Raw genomic sequence first — 19549 nt, 5'->3', positions numbered from 1 at the left:
CTCTTTGGTAGGATAGTATCTGTAATAAATTACCAACCCACCTCCCTGGGAATGTGGAGCCATGTCTCAGGCTTAATTGCGCTGTATAGGCGTTTAGTTAGCTTGGCTGGAGATATCACTGCTGACAGCTCTGTATATCTGTGGTAAAATGGCGCTTCGATGTGCGCGCATGCGCAGTTGTATGGTCTTCTGGAAAATGGCGGCGATCCATTGCGCATGCGCGAACCCCGCGTTTTCTCCATATATTCATTTGGCGTCGGTCACAGAGCTGTCAGCATCCCCTCTGAAGATGTGCCTTAGCACGAAAGGCCTCAGGAGGAACTGACAGCCTGTGACGCCTCTCTATCACCCAGACCACGTGGAGGTCTGGGTGTTTGCTTTTAAAGGGTCAGTAATTTACTTTTTTAATCAATCCTATTTCTGTGTTTTCTGGCTTTTTGCCAGTAATATTGCTGACCTGGGTTGTTAACCCTTTCTTCACCAATAAATTTGGATATACTACACTATGGGTACTTCTCCATTTTTTACCCCCCACTGAGGGGTCGGCAGACACAGCTACACATCACCCAGAGGAGGGATACCTGTACCTGGAAGGGACGTGTGCCGTGAGTGATCCATTTTAAACTGAGGAGACCATATTAGCCCAGCAGACCGTGTGAGGACATCTCTCCCTGTGGGGTATCGGTACTCGTTTGATGGGATATAAAACAAAACGCGCATTTCCTATGTGCGGTTGGTGAGTGTGCATTCTTGCCATTTCCCGGATCCGATTTCAGCTGTGTTCATTTATTTTGCTTGATCCTATGAACATTTATGTGTGTGTCTAGATCGCTTCTTTATCGAACTTTGGAAATACATTGTAACATGACAACATGGGGGGGGGATACATTATAACAATATGGGGGACATTTCAGGGGGGAGGGGAATACATTGTAACATGACAACATGGGGGACATTTCAGGGGGGAGGGGGATACATTGTAACATGACAACATGGGGGGGAATACATTGTAACATGACAACATGGGGGACATTTCAGGGGGGAGGGGAATACATTGTAACATGACAACATGGGGGACATTTCAGGGGGGAGAGGGATACATTGTAACATGACAACATGGGGGACATTTCAGGGGGGAGGGGAATACATTGTAACATGACAACATGGGGGACATTTCAGGGGGGGGGGGAATACATTGTAACATGACAACATGGGGGACATTTCAGGGGGGAGGGGAATACATTGTAACATGACAACATGGGGGACATTTCAGGGGGGAGGGGGATACATTGTAACATGACATGGGGGGGAATACATTGTAACATGACAACATTGGGGACATTTCAAGGGGGAGGGGAATACATTGTAACATGACAACATGGGGGACATTTCAGGGGGGAGGGGAATACATTGTAACATGACAACATGGGGACTGTCAGGGATCTCCTCGATCCCCGCCGCAATGGTCCCGGCGCAGGCGCAGTGCGCCGCCCTGTGCAGGGACTCGGGCACTAGGTCCGGGCCGGCCGCGGCGTTCGAGTTCGCGCATGCGCAGTAGAAGCCGCGGCCGCCCACTGGGCACCAATGGCAGCGCAGGGCGGGATATTTAAATGGCCCTGAGCTGTCATTCAGTGCCTTCTGGTCTCCTCTGTATCCTGTGAACCTGTGAATTGTAAGTTGCTGACCCAGATTGTGCTCTGACCTTGCTGTATTCTCCTGCCCTGACCCTTGCTTTGCCTGACCTCTCTCTTGAATGCCCCCTATTGGATCTGACCTGCTGTTGCTGACCTGGCGTGTGACCCGACTATTCTCTGCCCGCTGCCTCGTACCATACCGTCCTCCCCGTTACCAACCCGGCTTGTCTGACCTCGCACCTGCTCAGCCATCCATCCGTCCATCCCTCCCAGTGGGGTCTTCTGACCTCCTCATATCAGGCTCTTCCCCGCGGGAGCCCTCGGCGTATACCACTACCACTGACGGGTTTACCCAGTAGCCACGACCTGGTCTCGGGGAGCTCCAAGTCCATCCCCACCATCAGGGGCCCTGGTGAACAAGCACCCTGGGACTTAGACTCCGTGCTCTGGGAACGCCCATTTAGTGGAGTGCTAGTGGTACCGCCGGGTGGTCCCTTACAGTACCAGAAGGCCATGACGGAGCCTCGAGGAGGTCCCAGCGCCCAACACTATCCTGTCTTCGGGAAACTTCTTGGCGCTCCAGACGGACCTTCGTTCCAAGATAATGGAGGCATCCACGGCCATACCCATCCCAGCCGGGGTGCCCCTCCAGAACAAGGGGGGACTCCTATGGAAGGAAGATCGGATTAGGGTGCCAGATGAAATCCGAACCCTGGTCTTGGGACATTGCCATGACCACTCGATGGCAGGGCACTTTGGCTCAACCAAGACCCTAGAGCTCCTCCGACGCTCCTTCTGGTGGCCTGACATGGCTAAAGATTGCAAACACTACGTTAACTCCTGCATCACCTGCCAGAGGAACAAACCATCAAGGAGCAAGGCTTGGGGTCTTCTGCGGCCTTTACCGATTCCCGAACGGCCTTGGCAGAAGATTTCGATGGATTTTATAGTCGAGCTCCCACCATCACTAGACCACACAGCAATCCTTGTGGTCGTGGACCATTTATCTAAGATGGCCCACTTCATACCATTAAGGAAGACTCCGTCGGCAGCCGAAACTGCGCGAGTATTCATTCAAGAGATTGTAAGACTGCACGGGGTCCCTGAAGACATTGTCTCAGACCGAGGGGTTCAGTTTACCTCAAGATTTTGGAGGGCTCTGTGTAAAGCTCTGGACATCCAACTGTCCCTCTCTTCTGCATTCCACCCTCAGTCCAACGGACAGACCGAAAGAACCAACCAGACTCTGGAGCAATACCTGCACTGCTATACATCTTTTGCTCAGGATGACTGGATACCACTTCTACCCTTGGCGGAATTCGTGTACAACAACGCGTGCCATTCGGCAACGGGGCAGTCCCCGTTCTTTTCCAATTATGGGTTTCACCCTACCTTCTTCCCAGACTTGGTCCCTGAATGCCCAATTCCTGCAACACAGGATACATTGACGTTCTTCTCCTCGAACAACAAGAAGCTACAGGAAGCCATCATTCGGGCCCAAGAAGACTACAAGAGGGCATTTAACAAGAAACGAAGGGAAGATCTGGTGTTGTGACCCGGAGAGAAGGTTTGGTTGTCTACATCCACCTTAAAGATGCTTTGCCCCTCAAAGAAATTGGGACCTAAATTTATAGGACCCTTTTGCGTTAAGTGGATGGTCAACGAGGTGGCTTACGAACTTGTCCTCCCTGACACACTCAAAATCCACCCAGTCTTCCATGTGTCCCTGCTGAAGCCAGTGGTCCCAGATGCCTTCCCTGAACGAGAATCTAGACCTCCGGAGGCCATAACGGTCGAAGGAGAAGAAGAATTTGAGGTGGAAACAATCCTGAAGTGCCGAAGGAGGGGGGGCCAGACCCAATTCCTAATCAAATGGAAGGGCTATGGCCCTGAGGACAATTCTTGGGAACCAGCCCATAATGTCCATGCACCCAGACTTGTCCGGAGGTTTTTTCGCGATCATCCGTGGTGGAGAGATCGGGTGGGCATCCGGAGGTTGCCTGTAGGGGGGGGAGGGCAATGTCAGGGATCTCCTTGATCCCCACCGCGATGGTCCCGACGCACTGCAGTGCGCCGCCCTGTGCAGGGACTCAGGCACTAGGTCCGGGCCGGCCGCGGCGTTCGAGTTCGCGCATGCGCAGTAGAAGCCGCGGCCGCCTGCTGGGCACCAATGGCAGCGCAGGGCGGGATATTTAAATGGCCCTGAACTGTCATTCAGTGCCTTCTGGTCTCCCCTGTATCCTGTGAACCTGTGTATTGTAAGTTGCTGACCCGGATTGTGCTCTGACCTTGCTGAATTTCTCCTGCCCTGACCCTTGCTTTGCCTGACCTCTCTCTTGAATGCCCCCTATTGGATCTGACCTGCTGTTGCTGACCTGGCGTGTGACCCGACTATTCTCTGCCCGCTGCCTTGTACCATACCGTCCTCCCTGTTACCGACCCGGCTTGTCTGACCTCGCACCTGCTCAGCCATCCATCCATCCATCCATCCATCCCTCCCAGTGGGGTCTTCTGACCTCCTCATATCAGGCTCTTCCCCGCGGGAGCCCTCGGCCAATACCACTACCACTGACGGGTTTACCCAGTAGCCACGACCTGGTCTCGGGGAGCTCCAAGTCCATCCCCACCATCAGGGGCCCTGGTGAACAAGCACCCTGGGACTTAGACTCCGTGCTCTGGGAACGCCTATTCAGTGGAGTGCTAGTGGTACTGCTGGGTGGTCCCTTACAGGGACATTTCAGGGGGGAGGGGAATACATTGTAACATGACAACATGGGGGACATTTCAGGGGGAAGGGGAATACATTGTAACATGACAACATGAGGGGACATTTCAGGGGGGAGGGGGAATACATTGTAAAATGACAACATGGGGGACATTTCAGGGGGGAGGGGGAATACATTGTAAAATGACAACATGGGGGACATTTGGAGAGGAATACATTGTAACATGACAACATGGGGGACATTTCAGGGGGGAGGGGGGAATACATTGTAACATGACAACATGGGGACATTTCAAGGGGGAGGGGAATACATTGTAACATGACAACATGGGGGACATTTCAAGGGGGAGGGGAATACATTGTAACATGACAACATGGGGGACATTTCAGGGGGGAGGGGATACATTGTAACATGACAACATGGGGGACATTTCAGGGGGGAGGGGAATACATTGTAACATGACAACATGGGGGACATTTCAGGGGGGAGGGCATACATTGTAACATGACAACATGGGGGACATTTCAGGGGGGAGGGGATACATTGTAACAGGACAACATGGGGGACATTTCAGGGGGGAGGGGAATACATTGTAACATGACAACATGGGGGACATTTCAAGGGGGAGGGGGAATACATGTAACATGACAACATGGGGGATATTCAAGGGGGAGGAAGACTTTTTCAAGGTACTGTAAGGACCTCATGAAATGAGACAGGCCGACAGTACATCAGAATTGTTACATTTTCATATATACAGTATACCCCATAGTTTGTAGACTATAACTTTCACAAAAAATACTCAATACTCACCTATTAGGATTTTATTTTACCAAAGACGCAGAGTGCAGAGGTCAGTATTAAGTAACGCAGAGTGCAGAGGTCAGTATTAGGTAACGCAGAGTGCAGAGGTCAGTATTAGGTAACGCAGAGTGCAGAGGTCAGTATTAGGTAATGTAGAGTGCAGAGGTCAATAGTATGTATTGCAGAGGTCAGTACTGAGCAACACAGAGTGCTGAGGTCAATAGTATGTAACTCACAGTGCAGAGGTCAGTATTAAGTAACACAGACTGCAGAGGTCATTATTAAGTAACGCACGCAGAGATCAAGAGTGACGAGTGCAGAGATCAAGAGTATATAATTCAGCTTGCAGAGGTCATTAGTAAATTACACGGAGTGCAGAGGTCAGTAGTAAATTACACGGAGTGCAGAGGTCAGTAGTAAATTACACGGAGTGCAGAGGTCAGTAGTAAATTACACGGAGTGCAGAGGTCAGTAGTAAATTACACGGAGTGCGGAGGTCAGTAGTACATAGCAAGTAATGCAGAGTGCGGAGGTCAGTAGTACATAGCAAGTAAGGCAGAGTGCGGAGGTCAGTAGTACATAGCAAGTAATGCAGAGTGCAGAGGTCAGTAGTACATAGCAAGTAATGCAGAGTGCGGAGGTCAGTAGTAACACAAAGTGCAGGGAGTTAGTAGTAGGTAATGCAGAATACTAGGTTAGAACTAAGTAACACAAGGTGCTGGGGTCAGTAGTAACACAAGGTGCTGGGGTCAGTAGTAACACAAGGTGCTGGGGTCAGTAGTAACACAAGGTGCTGGGGTCAGTAGTAACACAAGGTGCTGGGGTCAGTAGTAAGTAATGCAGAGTTCAGACATCAGTGATAAGTAACACAGGATTCAGAGGTGAGTAGGAATTAAATACAGAATGTAGGGGTCAGCAATAGGTAATGCAGATTTGAGGGGCCAGTTATATAGTAACTGAGAGGTCAATAGTATGTAATTTAGACTGCAGAGGTCAGTGATACGTAATGCAGACTGAAGGGGCCAGTAGTAAGTAGTAGGTAACGCAGAGTGCAGACGTCAGAAGTAACAAAAATGCAGAGCTCTGTACTAAGTAACAAACCTCAGGGGTGAGTAGGAAGTAACACAGAATGAAGGGGTCAGTAGTGACTAATGCAGATTTCAGGGGCAAGTAGTGAGTTCCTCAGAGGTCAGTAGTATGTAATACAGAATGCCAAGGTCAATAGCTTGTAACTCAGAGTGCAGTGGTCAGTAGTAAGTAACACAGACCTCAAGGGTCAATAGTAAGTAAGTCAGAGGTCAGTAGTAAATAACGCAGGGTTCAGAGATCAGTAGTAAATAACGCAGGGTTCAGAGGTCAGTAGTAAATAACGCAGGGTTCAGAGGTCAGTAGTAAATAACGCAGGGTTCAGAGGTCAATAGTAAATAACGCAGGGTTTAGAGGTCAATAGTAAATAACGCAGGGTTTAGAGGTCAGTAGTAAATAACGCAGGGTTCAGGGGTCAGTAGTAAATAACACAGGGTTCAGAGGTCAGTAGTAAATATCGCAGGGTTCAGAGGTCAGTAGTAAATAACACAGGGTTCAGAGGTCAGTAGTAAATAACGCAGGGTTCAGAGGTCAGTAGTAAATAACGCAGGGTTCAGAGGTCAGTAGTAAATAACGCAGGGTTCAGAGGTCAGTAGTAAATAATGCAGGGTTCAAGGGTCAGTAGTAAATAATGCAGGGTTCAAGGGTCAGTAGTAAATAACGCAGGGTTCAGAGGTCAGTAGTAAATAACGCAGGGTTCAGGGGTCAGTAGTAAATAACACAGGGTTCAGAGGTCATTAGTAAATAATGCAGGGTTCAGAGGTCAGTAGTAAATAACGCAGGGTTCAGGGGTCAGTAGTAAATAACGCAGGGTTCAGGGGTCAGTAGTAAATAACACAGGGTTCAGAGGTCATTAGTAAATAACGCAGGGTTCAGGGGTCAGTAGTAAATAACGCAGGGTTCAGGGGTCAGTAGTAAATAACACAGGGTTCAGAGGTCATTAGTAAATAACGCAGGGTTCAGAGGTCAGTAGTAAATAACGCAGGGTTCAGAGGTCAGTAGTAAATAACGCAGGGTTCAGAGGTCAGTAGTAAATAACAGGGTTCAGGGGTCAGTAGTAAATAACAGGGTTCAGGGGTCAGTAGTAAATAACAGGGTTCAGGGGTCAGTGGTGTCGGGGTCAGTAATAAATGGAGAGTGTAGGGGTCAGTAGTAACTCAGAGGTCAGTAGACGGAATCGCAGAGTACAGGAGTTAGAAGTAACAAAATTCATAGGTCTTTGGGTCGATAGATCTCAGTCTGATGCCTGCTCTAAGGAGTCCATTTCCACTTGGCCCTCTTTAAAGTCTCCTAACTAACCGCCTCCTTCACTTCCTCACTCGCTTGCTGTTTGTGACAAGAAGTAGCAAAACAAAGAAGTGTTACAACATCAGTGAGTCATAACGATAAGAAAGGCCAAGAGATAGAAAATGAATGTGGGGTTTGGGCAGGATGTGGTCACTGCCCTCGACTTTCAGAAGGTGTTGTTTGTGAGCTCTGCAGTAGGAAAGAATTAGGTATGTCATAATGAAGAAACGCTTGTTGCTTGTGCACATTCGTCATATTTCTCTCCTGGTTTTTAAGTGCATTAGTTTCCACCGACTGTCAATGCATACTAAGATGATTGCGGTATTCCGACCTTGTGCTAACGGGCCCTCATCTGTCCCAGTATGACTGTGCCCTGTGTGCAAAGCCAGCTCCATAAGGACATGCTTCGATGGGTTTGGTGTGGGCGAACTCAAGTGGCCTACATAGAATACTGACCTCAACCTTACTGAGGACCTTTGGAATTAATTGGAATGCCAAATGTGAGCCAGGTCTGGCATTAGACCTGAGCCTACAAATTCTCCATTTCGGTGACTGGGCACCAGATTAACCAGGTGGCCTTGTTAGTTATTTCTACCATTAACTTTGAGGGCTCTGGAAAAAGCCAGAAGCTTTTCCCACCTGGCAGCTATACATTCACCGGGCACTTTATTAGGTTCACCTTGCTAGCGCTAGGTTGAACCCCCTTTTACCTTCAGAACTGCCCTAATCCTTGTGGCATAGATTCAACAAGGTGTTGGCAACATTCCTCAGAGTTTTTGGTCCATATTGACATGATAGCATCACACAGTTGCTGCAGATTTGACAGCTGCACCTCCATGAACTGTTGAGCCAAATTCTGTCCCCACCATCTGAATGTCACAGCTGAAATTGAGACTCATCAGACCAGGCAACATTTTTCTAATCTTCTATTGTCCAATGTTGGTAAGATTGTGTGAATTGTAGCCTCAATTTCCTGTTCTTAGCTGACAGGAGTGGCACCTGATGTGGTCTTCTGCTGCTTTAGTCCACCTGCTTCAAGGTTTGGACGTGTTGTGTGTTCAGAGAGGGTATTCTGCATACCTTGGTTGTAACAAGTAGTTAGTCCTAGTATCTCCTCCTGGGATCTGTTGACATTGGTAAATATCCTTGTCCAAAGTCTGATGGCGGTGGTGGATCACCTGGTGCAAGGTCTGGAGACAGTGACGGATCACCTGACGACAATAATGGATCATCTGGTATAGGGTCTGAGAACAGAAGTGGATCTTTTGGTATAGACCTGACAACAGTGGTAGATAAGCAGGTATAGAGTCTAATGAAAAGGTTGATGTCCCGGTATGGGATGTTACCACTGGTAACACAATCGGTGCAGGTACTGATGATAGTGAATGATCTTCTGGTTTAAGGTCTGATGACAGAATTGAATATCTTAATACAGGAAATGATGGCATTGGTAGATCTACCAGTACAAGGTCTGTTGTGGATGTCCAGGTACAGAATCTAATGAAAATAGTGGATCTTCGGGTATGGGGTGTGGTGACAGAGGTTGATCTGCTGGTACAGTGTCTGATGACAGCAGTGGATGGCCTGGCACAGTGTCTGATGACAGTGGTGGATGGCCTGATACAGAGCCTGATGACAGTGCTGGAACCCTGGTACAGTGTCTGATGACAGCGATGGATCTCCTTGTGCAGGACCTGGTGACAATGGTGGATTTTGTTTACAGGGATTGATAAGAGAAGTGGAACTCCTGGTATGGGGTTTGATGACATTGATGGATATCCTGATACAGGGACTATGGACAATGGTAGATCTTCTGACACAGGGTCTGGAGATGGAGATTGGTCTCCGGGTACAAGGTCCAATGACAGAGATTCATCTTGGTAAGGGGTGAGCAGCCATGACAATTTAGCCTCATATCCCCATGCAGGGACTACTGGTATAGAGTCTGATGACAGAGACTGATCTCCTTGGGCAGGGTTTGATGACAGAGACTGATCTCCTGGTGTGGGGTCTGATGACAGAGACTGATCTCCAGGTGCGGGGTCTGATGACAGAGACTGATCTCCTGGTGCAGGGTTTGATGACAGTAGTAGATCTCCTGGTGCATGATCTGATGACAGTAGTAGATCTCCTCGTGCATGATTTGATAATAGAGACTGATCTCCTGGTGCAGGGTATGATGACAGAGACTGATCTCCAGGTGCGGGGTCTGATGACAGAGACTGATCTCCAGGTGCGGGGTCTGATGACAGAAACTGATCTCCTGGTGCGGGGTCTGATGACAGTAGTAGATCTCCTGGTGCTGGGTCTGATGACAGAGACTGATCTCCAGGTGCGGGGTCTGATGAGAGACTGATCTCCAGGTGCAGGGTCTGATGACAGAGACTGATCTCCAGGTGCAGGGTCTGATGACAGAGACTGATCTCCAGGTGCCGGGTCTGATGACAGAGACTGATCTCCAGGTGCGGGGTCTGATGAGAGACTGATCTCCTGGTGTGGGGTCTGATAACAGAGACTGATCTCCTGGTGCAGGGTCTGATGACAGAGACTGATCTCCAGGTGCGGGGTCTGATGAGAGACTGATCTCCTGGTGCGGGGTCTGATGACAGAGACTGATCTCCTGGTGTGGGGTCTGATGACAGAGACTGATCTCCTGGTGTGGGGTCTGATGACAGAGACTGATCTCCAGGTGCAGGGTCTGATGACAGAGACTGATCTCCAGGTGCAGGGTCTGATGACAGAGACTGATCTCCTGGTGCGGGGTCTGATGACAGAGACTGATCTCCTGGTGTGGGGTCTGATAACAGAGACTGATCTTCTGGTGCAGGGTCTGATGACAGAGACTGATCTCCAGGTGCGGGGTCTGATGAGAGACTGATCTCCTGGTGCATGATCTGATGACAGTAGTAGATCTGCTGGTGCATGATCTGATGATAGAGACTGATCTCCTGGTGCAGGATCAGATGACAGTAGTAGATCTCCTGGTGCCGGGTCTGATGACAGACTGATCTCCAGGTGCGGGGTCTGATGACAGACTGATCTCCAGGTGCGGGGTCTAATGACAGAGACTGATCTGGTGCAGGGTCTGATGACAATAGTAGATCTCCTGGTGCATGATCTGATGATAGAGACTGATCTCCAGGTGCGGGGTCTGATGACAGAGACTGATCTTCTGGTGCAGGGTCTGATGACAGAGACTGATCTCCTGGTGCGGGTTCTGATAACAGAGACTGATCTCCTGGTGCATGATCTGATGACAGTAGTAGATCTGCTGGTGCATAATCTGATGATAGAGACTGATCTCCTGGTGCAGGATCAGATGACAGTAGTAGATCTCCTGGTGCCGGGTCTGATGACAGACTGATCTCCAGGTGCGGGGGTCTGATGACAGACTGATCTCCAGGTGCGGGGTCTAATGACAGAGACTGATCTGGTGCAGGGTCTGATGACAATAGTAGATCTCCTGGTGCATGATCTGATGATAGAGACTGATCTCCAGGTGCGGGGTCTGATGACAGAGACTGATCTTCTGGTGCGGGGTCTGATGACAGAGACTGATCTCCTGGTGTGGGGTCTGATAACAGAGACTGATTTCCTGGTGCGGGGTCTGATGACAGAGACTAATCCCTTTGTGCGGGGTCTGATGACAGAGACTAATCCCTTTGTGCGGGGTCTGATGACAGCAGTAGATCTCCTGGTGCATGATCTGATCATAGAGACTGATCTCCTGGTATAGAGTCTGATGACAATGGTAGATCTTCTGGTTTGGTGCCCAATGACAGTGATAGATCTCCTAGTATAGCATTTGTGATGACAGCAGTGAATCACCCGGTATAGGGTCTCATGACAGAGGTAAGTGTCCCAGTTTGTGGTTCGATGACAGTGGTAGATCTCATGGTATAGGGAATAAAAACAACGGTGGAATACTTGGTACAGCACCTGATGACAGTGGTGGATCTCCTTGTACAGGATCTGATGACAGTGGTGGATCTCCTTGTACAGGATCTGATGACAGTCATAGATCTTCTTGTACAGGATCTGATGACAGTGGTGGATCTCCTTGTACAGGATCTGATGACAGTGGTGGATCTCCTTGTAAGGATCTGATGACAGTGGTGGATCTCCTTGTACAGGATCTGATGACAGTCATAGATCTTCTTGTACAGGATCTAATGACAGTGGTGGATCTCCTTGTACAGGATCTGATGACAGTCATAGATCTTCTTGTACAGGATCTAATGACAGTGGTGGATCTCCTTGTACAGGATCTGATGACAGTGGTGGATCTCCTTGCACAGGATCTGATGTCAGTCATAGATTTCCTTGTACAGGATCTGATGACAGTCATATATCTCCTTGTACAGGATTTGATGACAGTCATATATCTCCTTGTACAGGATCTGATGACAGTGGTGGATCTCCTTGTACAGGATCTGATGACAGTGGTGGATCTCCTTGTACAGGATCTGATGACAGTGGTAGATCTCCTTGTACAGGATCTGATGACAATGGTGGATCTTCTGGTACAGGGATTAATAGAAGTGGAACTGCCGGTATGGGTTTTGATGACAGTAATGGATATCCTGGCACAGGAACCAATGACAATGGTAGATCTTCTGGTTCAGGGTCTGGTGATTGGTCTCCTGGTACAAGGTCCAATGATGGAGATTGATCCTGGTAAGGGGTCTAGTGACACTCAGTGAGCAGCCATGACAGTTTATCCAGGCACTGTTCTATATGTTAAAATGATATCCTAATTAGTGCTTACAATGTAGTTTATAGACAAAAGGTCAGTCATCCCAAAAATTATAATTTAAGGAAACCTGAACTGATAAAAATATGTATGTTGCAAACGCTGACCTCCGTTTCTGAAAATATGTGCATGGCTCAGGCGTGGACTGACAACTCATGGGGCCCCCGGGCAATAGGGGATCATGGGGCTCCCTGTGGCTTTGCCCAAACTCAAAAAAGCCTATGAAAAAGGTTCCAGGGGCATCTAATGGGGCCCCCTACTGACCCCGGGCCCTTGGGCAGTGCCCGAGTTTCCAAATGGTCAGTCCGCCCCTGGCCTGGCTGACACAATAGCTAAAGTGGAAGATGGGTCAAAACCTAAGTATAAATCTGCTCCCACCCCACTCTAAACCTGTTCTATCCACCCTGTAAAAGGAAAGATGTCTATACTGACCTATTGTAAAGTCACTTAGGTCCGATCACATGATCGAGTCCCAGCTAAAGCTTACCTGTAGAGGGAGGACAGCCGACAATAATTCCCCATACTGCCCCATAGTGAGCCTATAGGTGACCTGCTCTGCAGCCGTGGTCGGCAACCTCTCCTCTACACTAAAGCCAGCACTGCAGACATCGAGACCGGACTGGAGCGACTTGAGGGAAGTATAGGCATCTTTCCTTTTACAGGGTAGATAGAATTGACTTAGAACGGGGGTGGGAGCGGTTTTTAGTTAAGTTAGATTTTGACTTGCCTTCCTGTCCTTGCTGTCCCAGATCAAGGACTTGGACTGCACTCCCACCCAGGCCAGTGTCTCAGAAAGTATTGAAGCTGTTGGAGCAAAGTGACAACCGGACAGTTACTCCAATTTCAGGAGTGGTCAGCAATTGTATCTTCTGTATTTCAGGCAGCGCAGGTTTCCTTCCAATTATCCAATTACCTCATCGCAGGCTATCCCCTCTTCATATCATGAATGGTGCTGCCAGACTCATCCACCTTACTAACCGTTCTGTATCTGCCACCCCTCTCTGCCAATCCCTCCACTGGCCTCTACTCAGTGTCCTCCACCCCTCTCTGCCAATCCCTCCACTGGCCTCCACTCAGTGTCCCCCACCCCTCTCTGCCAATCCCTCCACTGGCCTCCACTCAGTGTCCTCCACCCCTCTCTGCCAATCCCTCCACTGGCCTCCACTCAGTGTCCTCCACCCCTCTCTGCCAATCCCTCCACTGGCCTCCACTCAGTGCCCTCCACCTCTCTCTGCCAATCCCTCCACTGGCCACCACGCAGTGTCCTCCACCCCTTTCTGCCAATCCCTCCACTGGCCTACACTCAGTGTCCTCCACCCCTCTCTGCCAATCTCTCCACTGACCTCCACTCAGTGTCCTCCACCCTTCTCTGCCGATCCCTCCACTGGCCTCCACTCAGTGTCTTCCACCCCTCTCTGCCAATCCCTCCACTGGCCTCCACTCAGTGCCCTCCACCTCTCTCTGCCAATCCCTCCACTGGCCGCCACGCAGTGTCCTCCACCCCTCTCTGCCAATCCGTCCACTGGCCTACACTCAGTGTCCTCCACTCCTCTCTGCCAATCCCTCCACTGACCTACACTCAGTGTCCTCCACCCCTCTCTGCCAATCCCTCCACTGGCCTCCACTCAGTGCCCTCCACCTCTCTCTGCCAATCCCTCCACTGGCCGCCACGCAGTGTCCTCCACCCCTCTCTGCCAATCCCTCCACTGGCCTACACTCAGTGTCCTCCACCCCTCTCTGCCAATCCCTCCACTGACCTCCACTCAGTGTCCTCCACCCTTCTCTGCCGATCCCTCCACTGGCCTCCACTCAGTGTCCTCCACCCCTCTCTGCCAATCCCTCCACTGGCCTCCACTCAGTGCCCTCCACCTCTCTCTGCCAATCCCTCCACTTGCCGCCACGCAGTGTCCTCCACCCCTCTCTGCCAATCCCTCCACTGGCCTACACTCAGTGTCCTCCACCTCTCTCTGCCAATCCCTCCACTGGCTGCCACGCAGTGTCCTCCACCCCTCTCTGCCAATCCCTCCACTGGCCTACACTCAGTGTTCTCCACCCCTCTCTGCAAATCCCTCCACTGACCTCCACTCAGTGTCCTCCACCCCTCTCTGCCAATCCCTCCACTGACCTCCACTCAATGTCCTCCACCACTCTCTGCAAATCCCTCCACTGACCTCCACTCAGTGTCCTCCACTCCTCTCTGCCAATCCCTCCACTGGCCTCCACTCAGTGCCCTCCACCTCTCTCTGCCAATCCCTCCACTGGCCGCCACGCAGTGTCCTCCACCCCTCTCTGCCAATCCCTCCACTGGCCTACACTCAGTGTCCTCCACCCCTCTCTGCCAATTCCTCCACTGACCTCCACTCAGTGTCCTCCACCCTTCTCTGCCGATCCCTCCACTGGCCTCCACTCAGTGTCCTCCACCCCTCTCTGCCAATCCCTCCACTGGCCTCCACTCAGTGCCCTCCACCTCTCTCTGCCAATCCCTCCACTGGCCGCCACGCAGTGTCCTCCACCCCTCTCTGCCAATCCCTCCACTGGCCTACACTCAGTGTCCTCCACCTCTCTCTGCCAATCCCTCCACTGGCCTCCACTCAGTGCCCTCCACCTCTCTCTGCCAATCCCTCCACTGGCCGTCACGCAGTGTCCTCAACCCCTCTCTGCCAATCCCTCCACTTGCCTACACTCAGTGTTCTCCACCCCTCTCTGCAAATCCCTCCACTGACCTCCACTCAGTGCCCTCCACCCCTCTCTGCCAATCTCTCCACTTACCTCCACTCAGTGTCCTCCACCCCTCTCTGCCAATCCCTTCACTGGCTTCCCAGATAAAATTCAAAACATTAACAGTAACGTATAAAGCCATTTATAACTCTTCCCCAAATTACATCACTGATCTTGTCTCTAAATATCACCCAAACCGTACTCTCCACTCCTCACAAGACCTCCTGCTCTCTAGCTCCCTTGTCTCCTCCTCCCATGCTTGTCTCCAGGACTTCTGCAGAGCTTCCCCCATCCTCTGGAACTCTCTACCCCAATTTATCAGACTATCACCTACTCTGCTCACTTTTAGGTGATCTCTGAAAACCGATCTCTTCAGGGAAGCCTACCCTGCCCTCAGCTAATAATGGAATCTTCTATTCCTCCTACCAGTCCATCCCCCACAGTTACTACCTTTTGTACCACTAGCCCCTCCCTCTTAGATTGTAAGCTCCCAGGATCAGGACCCTCCTATCCCTCTTGTATTGAACTGTATTGTTGCTGTATTGTCTCCCACTATAATGTACAGTGCTGAGCAAACTATTGGCGCTATATAAATCCTGTATAATAATAATAATAATAATTAAAGGTGGCGTCTGGTGGACTGTGTCAATCTCAGTCTCTAGCACAATCAAGTCACCAATATCAAACATTTTAAGTAGAAGTTTTAGATGGACTGGACCTTTAAATCTTTGCTTTCTGTCACATACAAACAGCAGCTCTTTTTATCTCGCCCGGTGTCAGGTGCTGCTGGCAACTTAATGATTTCCATGGCTCAGACAGATGTGACGGGGTATGAGAATGACTCCATCCTGCTCTCCGTGTCCTACCACATGGACAAACAGGCCAGCTGGCTTCAGATACGATGGTACCACCTCAACCAGTCAAGTGAGGTCCACCTGCTTATTTGTACCATTACAGTTGATGGCACTGGGAAGAAAACTGTTGCCCAATTTCCACCTGATGGCTACGAGAAGCGGATGAGGGTGATTCCAGAGAATGGATCTTTAATTATCCAACATTTGAAGATGGAGGACAGTGGGATTTACAGGGTCTCTATGATGGACAGTGATAATACCAAATCTGTTGACATCAACGTTACTGTCAACTACGGCCAGAGTCACGGTAAGAATGCTACCATCCAATACAGCCAGACTCACGGTACAAACGCTACCATCGGCTTCGGCCATACTGACGGTAAGAACCGTGTCTTACATCTGACCTGCTTTTATACTGCTTTAGGTCACTGAGCACTCCTTAGTAAGAGGACCTGATACATGTTCACATCAACAGGACATTACATGAAGGAGGTAGAACCCATAGTAATGGTCTTCTCTGTATTCCTGTAGCATACTTACTAACATCAGACATTCGAAGAGGGAGAATATGGAAGGGAAAAGCATGCAAAAATGGGTGTGGCTACATTATGCTCAATATTGGATGTAGCCTATAGGGCCATACATACTGGTGCTTTCCCAATGCAAGAGGTTCACTCTAATGTTGGCCCCAGCTGCTGCTTGGACTTTTCTTTCCTTCCTTTACATACTGTATTTGGAAATATGACTAAAGGTATTATTCCCCTTTTTCTGGCTACTTCGTGCTTCAGTTTGATTTTGGTTTTAATTTAGACTACTGACAGGTTCTGCTTTCCACTGGCCACCTTCACTGACCTGCAGTCGTCAATCACCCTCTGGGTCCATCATCTCCTGTGTCATTAATATTTTATTTATCTTTTTTTATTCATTATTTAGCAAAATAAAACAGAAAACTTACAAGAAAACAGGAAAAAAAAAATTCAATTTCCCTCTACAAAATTATTCTTTTTTTAAAATTGTAACCACATCAGCTCTTGTACCTGTATACCTCTTATACACAAGAGCAGTTTTTCCATGACTAGTGTAGAGGAGATGTGTTGTCAAATGCTAACACCCCCAAAACATACTTACCCAACTTCCAAAAAACCCCCCATTTCCCAACACTCCCTCCACCAATAAAAGGAGACCACACTTTGTTGGAGTAAAATGGCCTTCACGGCCTTTTATCAACAATTTAACTTAAATATACAGAAAACATTCCTTAAAACAGAAACTTCCATAAACGTATGGAATGAGTTGTTGGTCTAGGCAGGCACCCAAAATAATATTGATCTCCCCCTGCAGAACCTTAATATTCCTACTAGGCCTCCAGCCACAACGCACCGACTCGGAGACAAGGACACACCTTCTGCAGGTAGACCTCCACCTTCCAGTTAAACCTCGGTTAACTGGAATTTACCCGGGCACACCATACCACAGATGGGTCCCAACCATACCACAGATGGATCCCAACCATACACTTATCATCACAAACATTAACAACCTACCAAGACCAACAACTGCCACCAAACTAAACAAGCCAAACAGAACAAACACCCCAGGGGAGGGCGGGCGGGCGGGAACTTCTCTCTTTAGCTGCTAACCAGCACTGGCTCCTCCTGTCCGACCCCCCCAGCACTTCCCCAAGATTCAGGATGATCCCACCCAAACCTACTAACACCAATCAGGTAACCTTACTATCTTTTTTAACCCTTCCCTTTAACTTAACCCTTTCCTGTCTTTTCTCCCTCTTCACCTAGTCATGTCTGCCCTGCACTATTCTTCTCTTTCTTTCTTTCTTTCTTTCTTTCTTTATTTCTTTCTTTTTCTCTCTTTCTTTCTCTCTTTCTCTCTCTCTCTCTTTCTTTCTCTCTCTCTTTCTTTCTTTCTTTCTTTCTTTCTTTCTTTCTTTTTCTCTCTTTCTTTCTTTCTTTCTTTCTTTCTCTCTTTCTTTCTTTCTTTCTTTCTTTCTCTCTTTCTCTCTTTCTCTCTCTCTTTTTTTCTCTCTCTCTCTCTTTCTTTCTTTCTTTCTTTCTTTCTTTCTTTCTTTCTTTCTTTCTTTCTTTCTTTCTTTTTCTCTCTTTCTTTCTTTCTTTCTTTCTTTCTTTCTTTCTTTCTTTCTCTCTTTCTCTCTTTCTCTCTCTTTCTTTCTCTCTCTCTTTCTTTCTTTCTTTTTCTCTCTTTCTTTCTTTCTTTCTTTTTCTCTCTTTCTTTCTTTCTTTCTTTCTCTCTTTCTCTCTTTCTCTCTCTCTCTCTTTCTTTCTCTCTCTCTCTTTCTTTCTTTCTTTCTTTCTTTCTTTCTTTCTTTCTTTCTTTCTTTCTTTCTTTCTTTCTTTCTTTCTTTCTTTCTTTCTTTCTTTCTTTCTTTCTTTCTTTCTTTCTTTCTTTCTTTCTTTCTTTCTTTCTTTCTTTCTTTCTTTCTTTCTTTCTTTCTTTCTTTCTTTCTTTCTTTCTTTCTTTCTTTCTTTCTTTCTTTCTTTCTTTCTTTCCTTCCCTTTTCCATTATTTGGCAATACATGTGTAATAACTAAGACACCAGAGCAATGCCTACATTGTTTTTAGGATGCAGACTAGCTATCTTTTATCAATATTGTCATTCAAAAATGATGTTCTATGCGTTCTATAGATAAAAAGTTTGTAGCGCTACCCCCGCAGAAGCCGCTGGTTGTACCGGGTCCTCTGTTCTTACCTTGACATTTGCAAATGCCTTACCATCTCTGGCACCATGGGTATACACGTCAAAAGACAAAGACTGATAACTTTTGGTTAGGACCGTAGGGTGACCCTTGAGACCTTGGAGTAGAATAGCAAAGTATATTGAGAATACGAATACTCAAAAAGGACAGAATATTGCAATGAGAAACACTTTGTGTCATACACAATTTTGTACTGACAGAGTAGGAGTGCTACTTTTAAACTTGGTAAGATCAGAATAAACTGTAGCTGTCCCCACCAAATGAGCAGCCTACAGGAACCGTAATGCTGTAACGCCTGAGTAGAATGTTTAGTTTAGAATGAGGAGGCCAAGTCTAGGCCGTGCTTGGTGGCTGCAACATATCAATAAACTCTTACTCATATAGAACAAGAACTCTAACACAGTCCTTAAAGCAGGGTTTCTCAACCAGGGTTCTGTGGAACCCTAGGGTTCCTCCAGAGCTTGCAAGGGGTTCAGTGGCATCTCTAGGGAGGTACTGGGGTTGCAGGCCCGCACCGTGTGACACCATCACAGGGGGTGCAGGAGCAGGATGCCAGCAGAGCTTCTGGGCTCTGTGAAGGTCCTTGCCAGTTATTGGGGTGATCCTGGATTCCCGGTACAGTAACAGCTGCCCCAGAGTAGCGGTAAAATGAGTATCCCCTGAAGCAACCACGCATGTGCCGGTTTCAGGCCAAAGAAGCCGATCTCTGACTTTAGCAAAGAGCTGCCACAGTTAACCCCTTACAGGCTGCACACTGCTGAAGCTGATCCCGCGGATCACTATGGGTTGCAAGATCAGTTAACCACGGTTCAATTTTAAGGGGGGCTCAGGACAGTATTAGGGGGGCACAAGGCAATACTGGAGGGACTGAGGACAGTAACGGAGGGACCCAGGACAGGTAAGAGGGGCTCAAGACAGTAATGGGGGGCTCAGAACAGTATTGGAGGTGGCTCAG

The 19549-nt window shown here is 48.6% G+C and overlaps 1 protein-coding gene across 1 annotated transcript in view; it reads left to right on the top strand.

The window, feature by feature from the left end:
- Nucleotides 1-19549, top strand: part of LOC149442384 (uncharacterized) — a 37351-nt gene that overhangs the window by 8409 nt on the left and 9393 nt on the right. The window contains exon 2 of the mRNA XM_089656166.1: nucleotides 15789-16169. Within this exon, the coding sequence (XP_089512292.1) occupies nucleotides 15789-16169 (381 nt within the window). The remainder of the gene's footprint in view (nucleotides 1-15788; nucleotides 16170-19549) is intronic.

The sequence above is a fragment of the Staurois parvus genome, unplaced genomic scaffold (genome assembly GCF_062004578.1).
Source record: "Staurois parvus isolate SC_StPar_1 unplaced genomic scaffold, SC_StPar_1.0 ptg000893l, whole genome shotgun sequence".
Lineage (NCBI taxonomy): Eukaryota > Metazoa > Chordata > Amphibia > Anura > Ranidae > Staurois > Staurois parvus.
Note: the sequence above shows the minus strand (reverse complement) of the source record. Positions and strands in the feature narration are given on the sequence as shown.